Source organism: Gadus chalcogrammus, chromosome 5 (genome assembly GCF_026213295.1).
Source record: "Gadus chalcogrammus isolate NIFS_2021 chromosome 5, NIFS_Gcha_1.0, whole genome shotgun sequence".
Classification (NCBI taxonomy): domain Eukaryota; kingdom Metazoa; phylum Chordata; class Actinopteri; order Gadiformes; family Gadidae; genus Gadus; species Gadus chalcogrammus.
In genome coordinates, this window is record NC_079416.1 from 16,965,812 (window position 1) to 16,979,520 (window position 13,709).

Below are 13,709 nucleotides of genomic sequence, written 5' to 3' on the forward strand. Positions count from 1 at the left end.
ATATAAAAATGGGAGGAAATTGATACTTACATGTACAGGTAATGTTCAACTGTAAAAAAAAAAAATATATTATGTAAGGGCAGGGACAATCAAAAAATATATGTGTTTAGGTAGCCTAATAGCATGCATATCTGAAAGGAAATAACTTTTGTTCATGTTTGTCACGGATGATAAGCTAGGCTACACGCATGGATTCAACGATATAAATGATTAACTGAATAAATACGTATAAAGATTTAAATTAAACAAGACTAACACAAATGCAGACTAAATAGCAAATATATATATCTGCATATGAAGGCGTGCTTACACGCAAAAAAAAAAGTTTAAAAAGGAGTCCTTTCATGCTTCTTTTTTGGGCAGATTTGGTTTTCTATGTCTTTGGAAAATAAAAGGCATTATTCATGCAAACATTGAAGTCCGTGCAGCATCAAAACAGTTCCGTAGAACGGCATGGTTGATCTGGACTCCGCCCTATCTATCTCTCAAACCAATTGCCTGCCGCTATGCTTAGTTCCCCGGACTAATCGACCAACCAGAGCACTGCTCTTAGGAAACCCTGTCCTTCAACTTCCTCGCGGGAAGCTATCAGGAAGCTATTACGGATTATTTCGTGCGTCCCTGGTAAATTAAGCTTTTTAGTTGTTTACATTATTTGTTTAAAATGTATTTTTATCTTCTCATAATATACCTATTTGCTATAATATCAAATAGGATAGACGTAGCAATGAGTGCGAACTGTAACCAGAGTTATGCTATGATGTGAAGCTAGGGTGCATTAGCAACCTTTCGATTGTAGGCGCAGCTGCTTTTGACAACCTAGCAATCAATCAGCTGTCATGTTGTTGTTTACCTTTAACAGACACGGAACTGCACGAAGATGAGGCTATCTCGAGCCGAACATAAAGACATAGTCCGATGCACTGAGCACCTCAGACCTACGCGTCAGTGTATGAAGATACTGAAGGAGAGATTTCCAAAGTAAGTATGGAATAAAAGTACGTTTTCAAAGCAGCTGCAAGTGGCAGATTCATTCTCACGTGTGTTCCGGCGGGCTAGAGTAGAGGAGATGGAAGGGGGCTTTTATTACCATGCAACTGTTATGTAATTTTAGGTGCACACTGCATAGTGTACAAGGATGGTTTCATTAAAACAAAAAACAACACGTGTGTATTTTTTACTATATATATAAGAAACTAGTAGTAGTCTCCTAAATGTATTTTTGTCATATTTATATCGCTAAGTCTCTCGATTTTATTATTTATTGCAATTATGGCTAATATTAATAATTGTTGAGCATTTTTTTTCATTGCGCTACACTTGTTTATTTGTATGTCCCACCAAAAAGTATTTAATGACCTATTTCTAAATTTCACAATGCAATTTTATACTTTTTATTATTTTTTTGCATTTCATCACATTGTTCATCATGCTGTTGTCTACTGCTCCGCCAAGCAGATGCTGCACAATCAGAAATCGAAGTGCAGGGTTAATGGCTGTGTTTGTGCCTCTCCTTGACACTGAGGGCCCTCTCCTTATTGAATGGAACACGTGTAGTCCCTCAAGGCCAACCCGGACACCACAGCTGATCCTGCTGAGGTCACTTGCAAAGTCGCATGCATTCTGGGCTTCCTACTTCTATTGTGCCTTAATCACCATTTTACAAGTAGCGATCAGGTCCCCAAAGGGGGGACACAGGCTACCTGGGTCCTGCCTTTGTTCTCACTGTCAGCATTTTGCAGAAAATTGTGTGCAAAGTGTATTCAATATGCGGGACGTATAGGCACCGCTTTTCAAAGAATCCGCATAATCGGGGCAATAACTTTTCCCCTTTATGTTTGTTTATAATGCAAACTTCCTGTGGCCAATAGTAGACCTTTCCCTGAAGCTTAGGAGGCCGCTGTTGGTTGAAGAAATGATGAAAGGAAAACATTTAGAATAGATTCATTCCAATAATCCTGCATCATCAGTATCTCCTGGGGGTGCTGGCCCTGTTGTTTAGTTTCGCCGGTTATTGTTATTATTTCGTTCACCATAACCAATCTTTGGGAGGCCCCTGCTCTTTTTAAAATCCCCCAGCCTCGTCACCGGGCCTGACGGACAGGAACAGCAGCAGTGTTTTCACAGCCTGCAAAATTATTCTGGTTGTCCAATCAGCTGAGCTGGGCTGTGGAGGGTTTGTGATTGGACTGGCAGGAAATCAGGCTCTTAAGACATAACATATCGACTAGGCCATCCATCATCTCTTAGCATGCGCCGAGGCACGGCAGTCAACCAAACCCCCGGCCCCCTCCTCTCGCTCCCCTCCTCCTTCCATCCACCCACCCCCCCTGTCCAAGAGGACTGCGTGGGAGCTCTGCCCGACACTGCGTAAATATTGGCCCTGCCTGAGCTGGCGATTTGAAGGGACATAGGGTGGTGGTGGTGGTGGTGGGGAGAGTTGGTTGTGGGAAGGGGTGGAATAACAGCCTTGCTACAAAAAAATGGGGCAAAAATGGATGGCTACTGGAATTTTTGGGGTAAATCTGATGAAAAAGAAGAATAGACTTATCCCTCATCCTCACCCTCATCCTGATAGACTTTTTTCAGATGACGCTGGACATATTTATTCATAGGCCTATCTATCATATGGCGTCTGCTAGTGCTGAACTGAAGCTGTCCTGGTGTCAGGAAGGATGCGCCATGTTTCATGCGGTGGAGGGGACTTATCGGTTTGTCATGGTATTGCTTTTGATATGCCTTTCTTAAGCATAATCACAGCCATTGTAATCATTGCTTTAATTGGATGGGACACTCAAGATGCTTTGAACCAAATGATGGTGATATGTCCTTTCAGGCTAATTTTTACAGAAGGTCTGTCAGTCTTTCTGCCATGGCCATAAGTATGAATAGTGGGAGGAGAAAAAGGGAGGATGGCATAGATAAAGAAAGAAAGAGAGGGTGTGCAATGTGTAGTCCCTCATCTGTAACGCCTGCATAACACAGATGTTGGGAGTCATCTGTCAGCCAGGCCTCTCCTGCAGGGCCCAAGCTGCTCAGAGGGGAAAAGAATTGGACACGGTGCTGTCACTTTTTACCCCCGTTTACAATGGAGGGGCATGCAAATACCCTCCCCCCCCTCCTCCCTGCCTCCCCTTTCCCTTCTCCCCACCAATCCTGCCACTTCTCTCCCTTGCCCTCTCCCCAGCAGCCATATCCCGACTAGCACCAGGCTGCTGCTTGCAGCTACAATGAGGAGCAGGCAGTCAGCGAGGTGGCGGTGGGGGCTCATTGCAGGCCGGTTGTGGGGGTGTGGGGTTTTCTGACATCACTCCCGTCAGGCCATTCTCCAGCCGTGTATTAGAATTGGAAATGACGGTCTGCTCTCTGAGGCCTCGCCTGGATTCCCTCTGGTCTGAGACGGCTGGGTCGAGGGCTGTTGGGTAGGAGAACCACATCTCTGGATCCCTCCCCACTCTTTGTCCCCAGAGAGCGTCTGTGTTAGGGGGGTGTGAGAAAGTGGGAGGGGTCGTGAAACTCCCCTGGCATCCCCCTGGTGCTATATTATGAATGAATTTGGCCGTAATGATTATTCCCCTCCTTAAAACGCCATTCAGCTCACTCCTCATTTGGCCCTTTGAACATCAGGGGAGGGGTCTGTGTATTGGCCTGTAGAATAGGGCAGATGCCTCCTTTTTTGGATGGGTTAAAACGCTTAATAGAGCGAGTGTGACGTTACACCCTCCTTTTAAAGGAAATATTTTCTCTTTTTGTGTCACATACACGCAGTGGTTCTTGGCATGGAGTCCCGCCTGGATGTTTTAAAATCGGGCCCTAATGTGCCGTTTTCATCAGAAATGAGGCGGGCTGCAATATGGTGCCGTGGTCTGCTCAGGGAATATGAATGTTAATTAAGCATGCGTTCAGCCTTTTGAAATTCTAAAGAAATGTCAGAATAATGGATGTTAAGCAAATGTCAAGCATTTGTTAATTTCTGTTATTCAGGGTCTATCTACCATGATCCGGGAAGTAAAAAGCAGAGGCCATGATTATTGCGTGTGCCATTGATATGGTGATTTCTTGGCTGCAGATACTTGGGGTTTTGATGGTAATATTCCCGCTTGTGTAAAAGCTTAGGGATGTGCTCATTGATTATTTATTGTTGCCGTGGTGTTTAACTCTGTTGTGATGCTTGGTTTAACCTAAAGAATTTCCAAATGCCCTTTTGTTCATTTCCTTACTGTAACTTGCTATAATATTAGTCATTTACCTTTTTTTTATGATCATAAGCCCATTATTTTATAGATATACCATCTTATAAAATTTGTGCGATGAAAAACTGCCCTGATTAAGTAGTACAGATCTGAATTCTAAATGTGATTGACTCAAACATTGGATCTTATACAGTGTGGTTGATGTTTATAAAAAAAAATAGGTTTGCTTATATTTCTGCTACTTGGAAAAGGATGTGATGTCTGGAAGTGGCAAAAAACCAACCCACAGGCAGATCCTGTCCAAAATGTGTGTGGGCAGCAACATAAGCCTCCAGCATAGACGTCTCTGTACACAACCAAACTCGTACTGGCATAATGGGGCTTCCTGGTACCACCTTTTGGAAGTTGAGAAAACCAACTGACAATTCCAGGGTTCGGTGTGGTCAAATTGTACCTTGGAAGGATGAAGGGATTGCGTACATGCATGGTTGAGGCTAAAAGAGAGAGACACACCAAAGAGGATGCCGGAGAGGGAGCTTGCTGAGTGTACAACTTCATGCCAAGCTAAAGAGCTCATGAATAATAGATGTGATCAATTACTTGATTAGGAAGAACTGAAAATGACCTGATATCTCGGTGGAGGTAGTCCAGGCTACAGTGGGAAGAATTGTAAAGCCTGCTTGGCTCATTGGGCTAAAAAACACTGACCAAAGCTAAAAGCGAGCCGCTGCTTAAGTACTGTGTGGTTTAAAGTGATTAGAAAGGACACTGCAGAATATTCAAACCTGCGTTGCCTTGCAGTTTAATGCATTCACTTGTTTACCAGCTGCGGGCTTTCTATTTTAGTCTAAAGCTGTACATATAGGCACACTGCTATATAATGCTGCTGCCCAAACCAATATTTAATCCACATTCATTCCCAGTGAACCCCTATTTAGTCAGGCAACATCATGCACTGTTGTCGTATCCTTGGGTTCTCTAATCATTGTGATATCACTGGCAAAATAAGAATGAAAGAAATTGCTCAGAATAGCAAGTATAACTAGCTGCACAGCAGAAAATAGGACGTATGTCTCTTTCCACACTAATGGAGGCTCGCCATGAGACTGCGAATGTCATGGGCTTCATTTTTTTAATTCAGCATGAGGTTTCCACCACAGCGATGGACTGCAACAAGGCATCAGGAAGAATCATAATTAATGGGGTGAATGTCATGCAAATCCCGCTCGTTGGCGCAGTCAGCAAAGCGGTGGTGACGTCTGAAAGCATAAGGGTTTGAGGGATGTGGGTTGAAAAGTACTGCTCGGGCGACTTGTGTCGACTTTGTTCCTTCGAAACACTGGAAGTGTCCGTACACTTCCCCTAGGCTTGGTTGATCTCTGGGTTTCTCTTGGATGAGTCTTTGTGTAGGGGTAAAGGGGTAAAGATTGGTACTTTATTAATTTACCCCATATTTTTTGTTACCACAAAATTAGATGCACTAAGATTCCCCTGTTGATAGGAGCATGGATTTATCCATAGTGTGATTATTGAGTGTTTTTGATTATTTTTGGAATAACAATAATGGGCCCAGTCATTAATAACATAACATGTTAGTGTTACTAATAGCCTACCTATGCTATTAGCTCTAGATCTACAAGACAGCAGTTGTTCTTAAGGAAAACAGAGCGACACCGCTTGCACTGTAAACGTGTGTGCTCACATTGTGCAAGTATTTGTTCGACGCTGCATGACTCATCTTTGTTTGTTTCTATATCTTATCAAAATGTATTACATTTATACATTAAGGCCTTGAAATTTTGTTTTTCCTTTTTTTTTGCTTGTGTCGCAGGCATTTGTCGCGGTGGTGCTAATGGTGGGTTTAGCTGGGAAACAGATGTTATCATTTTGCCTATCAGCATGTGTAATTAAAGTAATTTGCATATGCATGTGCACATATCCAATATACATCAAACTTTCTCCATATCAAATATTAATAGCAATGTAATGCAAGAACCTATATGCTAATTTTTTTTATTTTCTGTATCGACTCTTTTTCCTAGTCTATGACTTCATGCTGTAAGGAGGGACGTAATGCCTTATGCTATATTCAAGGCCCACAGCTCTCAGCTGTTTCTGTTATTCAGAAGTGACAAACCTAAATTGAATTAAATGACGACAGGCTGAATGAAGTATCAAAAGTGCCCATCATGACCACAGAAATGCCTCGCTTTGGAAAGATTGTGCCATTTCTCCCTCATCTTCTGAAATATCCCTCCATTAGATAGACAAAAATCTGCGATGCCTCAATTAGCTCGCTGCATGCCCCGAAGTGTTGCGCTACGCACCATTCTCTGCATGTAGATCCACCAAATGCTAAGTACTTTCGCAGCATATGCCACGGATGCCATTAGCCAGGTGGCTTTCATTACCTAAATTACTGCTATCGTTTATAATAAATTATTTGTAAATAGGAAGATTCTGAATATAATTGATGGCCTGAAGACCCCCCCGATCCTGGTAATTAGCATACATATAAATTGCAATTGGCCTTTTCTTCCCTATGTCTGTATGTTTAAGACACCTTGTAGATACACAGGCTTAACTGAAGAGGCCAGTTGGGATCGTTCATTGATTGAAGCAGCACATTCAACAAAAAGTTGTCCTTTGTTGTGCATGTTGTACTTTGACACATGGATATTTTGTAACCTAGTGAGCACCTAATGCTCTGTATATGTGGGTGTGGTAATTATGGTCAAAGTGAATGATTTTTCGAGCCATTCATCTGTCTCCTAACCTTCTGTTAAGTCCTGTGTGTTGGGTTTCCTCTGAGATAATGCTTTTTCTTTTAATTCTTATCAATGTAAATATGATGTAATTGTTTGTCTCATTAGATTATAGTTATATAAATGTAAAGAAAATTTAAAATATGGTTTGTAAATTGAAATATTTAATTGAAGAACTTCTAATTAATACATTAAATTATTTATTCATTCAACATTTTCTTTGCTGTTATTTTGGTAATTGCATGTGCTGACTTTGTTACCAAATTGAGTATCTTCCGGGTTAAAGCTTCCATTGTCCCCTATATCATATGATCTATTCTATACTGGGTCTGGGTAGGTCAGATTCTATTTAATTTTTTTCATCAATTCAATATCTGTTGGAGTAGGGTATTTTTCAGTTACAGTAAAAATTTTGCTCCGATATGAAAGATTATCAGAACTACTACTGTACATTGTACAAGGAATCCTCTAACCTGGTACATCCAAATATATATTTTTACATTAAGAATTGACCCTTTAGCAGTTACATTAATGTCCTTTTTACTTTAACATGTCCAGCGCACAAGAACAGTGTCAAAGTTTTAAGCAGCCACCCAAGGCACATGTTGAAGGATTGATCTCTGGAGCGGCATGCACTGGTTCCAACCCTAGTGCACCTAGGCAGTACACTTTGTACGACCCAGGTTTAATTCCCACCTGTCGTTTCCTCTCTTCACCGACCTGCTTTTCTATCTCTTTTTTTTTTCCCTGTCTAGATCGATCTTGACATTTCATGAATCGATATCAGATCATCCAAATAAAGATCAACTTGAATCGGTAAAGGATGTACAAACCCAGCTCTAAACTATAAAGAAGCTTATCTTTTAGCTTGGAGCAGGAGTATAAATCACAATTTGAGATCAACTCTTTAGGACTTCATTTATTTTAATGAATGTGGTTTTTTTTATCATTAAAAAAATAATAATAAGGAGAGAAGTGTCCATGACACTTATATTTATAAGGTTCTACAAGGTAGAATATCCCTTTTTTTAAATCCTTCCATTATGACCAAGCAAGCAGGTGGATAAATTACACAGACAAATCTAATAGTCTTCTGCATGCAAAACCATCATATCTCGACGGTAAGATCGGAAGCGGGGCTCCATATTTTAGCATGAATTGAGCTTACAGCACCCCAGAGAGACCAGGTTGAATATACACTCATGTACAACCTGCAATAACTTACGATGAATGCATTTTAGACTTCAAAAGGAGGGCATTATTCAATACAATGCCAGTGTAAAAAATTGACAGACCATAAAACTCAGAAATACACGTTTTTGATCCTGTTTCATGCATTCATCTATATATTCATACCTCCAAATTGAATTATTTCGGCCTAATTCTAATGTTTCTTTCCACAGTGATTTTTGTATTTCGTATTTTTCAGTTTACTTAATACAGACTGGGGGGTAAACCGGAATACAAAAGGGCCCCCAAATGTCTTTTTTCTTGAAACAGATATGTTTTCCCAGATATTAAGGGCAGTTTATGTCCCTTTAAACTTAACAGAGTAAAGATTTAGCAATTAGGCAGTAATCACGCTCATTATAGAAAGTAATCCATTTAAGACCTAACAGATGTCTGTTCCAACTGGGGGATGGTTGTGGGCCCACTCCAACAATAATGCTATAATGTTGTTGAAATACTCAGGTGCAAGGTTGAAGTAGGGAAGAAGAAGAAGAAAACGTTTTTTTCTCCCTTTAAGTGTCCACATGTTGACAGTTGACCATTTAATAGGCCACTTAATTGCTGTGGCCCCTTAGTCCCTACATATCATGGTAAATTAATGTTGAGGGAGGCAGTCCTTTTTTCCCTTCTCTTCTGCCTTCAATGTTTGTTTTCTTTTTTCCTGATTTCTCCCCTATGCTCTGTCACAGAGGTGGATCGTAGCCATCCAAAATGGATCCAGAGACTTAAATTGTTGAACATTAGCCGCTCCTGGCCAGAGCAGTAAAACTGTTTACAACTGACATCTGGATAAGCTAGCACAAAGGCTTTGGTGGGCTTTTACTTTTATAACGGGCTGAAAAATTCCAGTGGTTAAACTGCTTTTTATTAAGATTTAGTTTAAGACTGGGATTATGGACAGAAATCGATGCATGAGATTCCTCTGGTTTCTTTGTTTACATGTCACATGGTCATTTGACAGTGCAGGGTGATTTATGTTGAAGGCCTGTAGACTCAATATTTCAATGCAGATAGAAAGCCCTGAGTTCTAGTCTGTATTTACATGCAGTTCTCAGGTGACTTGTAAAGAATAGTCCATTAAATTTAACAATCAAATGTACTGAGAACAGTATATGGAGACACAAGGCCCCTGGAGACTAGCTGTTTGGTATGTGTAAGTGGGTGTACATATGAAAGTGTGTGTGCGTGCGTGCGTGCGTGCGTGCGTGCGTGCGTGCGTGCGTGCGTGCGTGCGTGCGTGCGTGCGTGCGTGCGCGCGCGCATGTTTCTGCATCACTATGTTATTATGTTGATGGCTAGGGCGGAGGTATGCATCATCCAATTAGTGCAGAATCTGTCATTGCTTTAAATATTTTCAATTCAAAGGGAGCTTTGGGTGCTTGGGAGGTACTATTAGTAGGACAGTGAATCCACTGCCTGTTCTCCGGGTTTGCCTCCCTCTGCCAGGTGTTTGACATTGACTGGAGCTGGAGATGAATGTAGCTTATGGCATCCCAAGGAATTGACCGACTCCTGGGAACCGACGCTTCCTGCAGCGAAAGTTTCCATTTTCAAAGCAGCCCATCAGTTGCAGTGGGAGGGCACCTGAATACCAGAATACCCCATATGCCAGTGTTGACAGCCAGGCATACCCCTTCCACACCATCTCCTCCCATCCTGCAACGCAATCATGACACACACACACACACGCGCGCACAAACACAAACGCACACAAAACAAGAGGCATCTTCCCGAAGAGGACCCCCTCAATGCTAAAAACACACAGTGTTCGCTAATGCTAATGGTTTTGAACCCTCATAAATTATCAACACAGATTGGCCCTGGTTCTCTGCCATTTCATTTTTCTGAAACTTGGTTGCTTGTGTTGCCTCACTTACAAAACATTGCATTTAAATGACCGACAATGGCCTGGGGAGAGAGGTGGAAGAACACGCTTCGTTGGATGGGAGGAAGTTGCAAAACAAAGGAAACATAGAAATCACAATAAAAAGCATGCTTGTCTTGTTCTTCTTCCATCTATCTCTTGTACCATACACCTACTCCCCCACCCCTATCTTTCTCCCCCCCCCTCCGCCCCCATACCATCACTGCAGGAATCCTTTGTCGAAGGTGTTCATCTGGAACAACTTTGCCACACTTGTTTTCATGTTCTTTTAGATTACAGGGCAGCCGGCCCCGGCTTTGAAGCAGCACTCCCCCCGCCTCTCCCCTCCTCTTCTCTCCCTTCCCCACCCTTTGTCTCTGTGCAATTCACTCTGGTAATTAACTTTGTCCTTCTTTTATTTGTTCCAGTCACTCGCAGTCCACTCTTCTGAGCATCTTCTCCCTGGAGTACCAGGTTAGAAGTTTTCTTCCTTTGTGAGCTCTGACAGGTGCCTAATTGAATGATGAATGTCCCTTTATTTCTTTGTAATTGAACTGCCAGCTCTCTGATTGGTTTGGTGGATGCCCAACCCCTAACCCCCCCCCCCCCCCCCCCCCCCCCTCTGCTCACCCCACCCCCTCCCTCGCTTACCTTGTACCCCTCCCCGTCCTCATCCTCCACACGCACACACACACACACCCAAACGTACACGTACGTCGTGGGCCCTCGCCTCTCCGGAGTCTCGGTGGACGCCTGCCAAGCCTCCCCTTCCATCTGTCTAATAACATCTAGCCCCTGCTTATTTGGTGGACCTGTAATAAATTATGCTAAACCATTATTATTCTGACAATAATAATTTCCCTGCGTAGTGCGGCTGCGTGTGCTAAATGTTTGCTGACTCCACTGTCACTGCTGCTCTGCGCAGCTGACAGGGGATGATGATAAATGGCTGCCGCCGCAAGTGGCAGAAGGCAGCACAGGCAGAAAATGGAGTCATTTATCATCCCCCTGACAGGTGTCACTCACGCCGGCCGTCTCTGCGGAATTACATTCAGGGTTTTTTCTTCTTGTGTGTAGTAGTTTTTAAATAAGTCTTTTTTTTTAACCAATGCTCTTCCTCTCCCATCCCCCAACCCCCTCCTTTTGCCTTAGATGGCAATTGAATTGCATGGAAATATGTTGTAAGTGTTGTGGGATGTGGAATGGGGGTCATTGTTTGATCGAATAGAGGGGAAATGAATACAAGGCTTTGAGGAAGAGATGTAGTGCTGGGGGAGGGGGGCCGAACAAGGTTGCCTTGACTCACTTTGACCCAGGGCAAACTTATTGAAATTAAATTACTTTGACCCAGGCTCCCTTGTACCTGTTCGTACACAATGGGTTTTGGATGGCTGAGCATGCTATTGATGTATGTATGGTGGAAAAAACAAATATATTATGTATACACAGCATTGTTTTATCATCGAAACTATACTAGCAAAGCCCTTGTGTAGCATTTTTATTATTATAAGGATTATTTATTGAGTCACATGTTTGAAATGTAAAGCTAACGATAACATTTTAAAATCGTTGTACTTCATTTACATCAGAAAAGGACAAAGAAGACCATCTCCCGACACCATGCACCAGATGTCATCGAGAGACACTACCAAAGGTACTCCATTACTCCCTATATACATTACTCTCTTGGTCTGTGTATTGTACTCTTACACATTTCTCATTCGATCGTTCCCCTTCTCGTCCTTCTCCGTTGTTCGGAGGAGGAAGAGGAAGACGTTAAAGTCATATGATCCGCGGTGGCCCTCGTGTTGAGAGAAATTGGTTCAGCCATGAGCGATATAATCTCCTCCAGTATCCACACTAGATCTCCAGCAGGCACCTGCTAAGCTCCACGAGCTGCTGGAGGTCTGTTGGGGTGGAATCTAATGCTCTTGTTTCCTTGTGCAAATTAACGCAAACAAGATAAATAAGCAAATCAACAGCAGTTGGGTGTTTGCCTTACACAGGCTTATCATGGACTGATTATCTGTAATTCAATATAAAACAACAAAAAATATGAAAAAAAAACTGAATGCAAGCAGACCAAGCTCTTTTGCATACTGCAATTAGCCTTTATCTATCTTATTAAGCCTGGTGTTCAGCGAAAACAAGGCCGGGGTAATGCCCCTCTAATCCACTTACGACAACAAACCTCCGCGAGGATCTGGCTAAGATCTGAAGGGGGAGCCGGCGCGTTAGCTGGCGAGGGAAAGAAGGCTTCTTTTGGCGGCGAGGGGTTAACAAACTATCATATGCCTTGTCTGGCTTGAAGGAAATCTGAGTCCCTGTAAGCAGTGCCGTTTAAACCGCACCGTGCCTGCCATATGCCATCCAGGGACCCAGTCACCGGGGACACGGACGTGTCTCGGCTGGCCTGATCCCTGTCCCCCCCCCTCTCTCCCCCCTTCTGTCTGCCTTTTGTGGGCAATTTTCCGCCCTTTTTTTGTGTTTTTGTTTTGTTTTCACTGCTGCTGTTGTTCTTTGTTGTAATGAAGGTATCTGAGTGCAGCCAAGGCCCACCCTACGGCCCCGGTTCTCCTGGAGTTGGCCAATGAGGTATTGCAGGGCTTTTCCTGCCCATTCTCTTTTTTGTTTAGTTTTGTATTATTTTGAAGTCTTTTGAACTCTATTACCTCTTTTTGTTAAGACTGATGGTCAAGAAGTGTCTTTACATCTATGTTGGTTACAATTGAAAATGCCCCTATTTAAAAAAAAAGAAAAAAAAAGAAATGCAGTTGGGGGATGTGCTGGCACACTTGTCTGTTAGTGATTATGAAAATTGGTGATAGTTTGCACTATTATCAATTATTGAATGTAATTAGCCTTTAACATCTTTTAAGCAGATGTTTAAATACTTTTGGTGTTTTATGCAATTTACCAAATTGGTGTTCAGTTGCAGCAAACTGCGGACAGGTGATGCCGGGGTCAGTGGTCAAGTCTTCACCTCAACCCAAAGTCTTTGAGCTCGTCTTTACTCTCCATAGATTTTTACTGCATATAAAATCTATTGAATTCCCCCAAAAACATAAATACAAGAAAATGTATATTTATTTCCCGAAATGGTTATTTCTGAAAAAGACACTGGCTATTTGAGGCTATTTTAATTATCTGTTTGATGATGGGTCATGACGCCCATTCTTCAGCTTAATGTCTGTACTGTTTAATGTCATTTTTGTAACGACAATAACAATAGGAAAACATTTAGATGTATTTTAACCAAGCACACATTATCTTCTAGTAGCTGATGAAGTCGTATTTAGGATTTTTTTTGACGATATATTTCTAACAATGGTTAACCATTAACATGGGGGGCATCTGTTCAATCTCCTCATGTCCCCTATCAATAACAAAAATAGTGGCAACATGCAAATGTCGGATAAACAACACGGTATGTATATCTTAGCACTTGTGATGCCTGTTAGCGAATCAAATAAAACGGTACCTTGTAATTATTTTCTGCAGGCATTGTGAATGTTGGTCACACGTTAACCTCGCAGAAAGCCATGACTTGAGAATGGAGTTGGAGTAATGATTAATATGAAAATTAGGAGGATGCGAGTACCTGAACTAATCAGGTGGTCCTTATTCAAGCAAGGCCGGCGTTGATAATGTTGCCAT

The 13,709-nt window shown here is 42.2% G+C and overlaps 1 protein-coding gene across 2 annotated transcripts in view; it reads left to right on the forward strand.

Annotated features, from left to right (window-relative positions):
- The first annotated feature begins 533 nt into the window (after positions 1–533).
- cdin1 (CDAN1 interacting nuclease 1) overlaps positions 534–13,709 on the forward strand; it is a 57,989-nt gene continuing 44,813 nt past the window's right edge. For both annotated transcript variants that reach the window (XM_056590303.1, XM_056590304.1), the window contains exons 1-5: positions 534–624; positions 863–981; positions 10,481–10,526; positions 11,642–11,706; positions 12,587–12,647. In XM_056590303.1, coding sequence (XP_056446278.1) covers positions 881–981; positions 10,481–10,526; positions 11,642–11,706; positions 12,587–12,647 — 273 coding nt within the window. In that variant the 5' untranslated portion in view covers positions 534–624; positions 863–880. The remainder of the gene's footprint in view (positions 625–862; positions 982–10,480; positions 10,527–11,641; positions 11,707–12,586; positions 12,648–13,709) is intronic.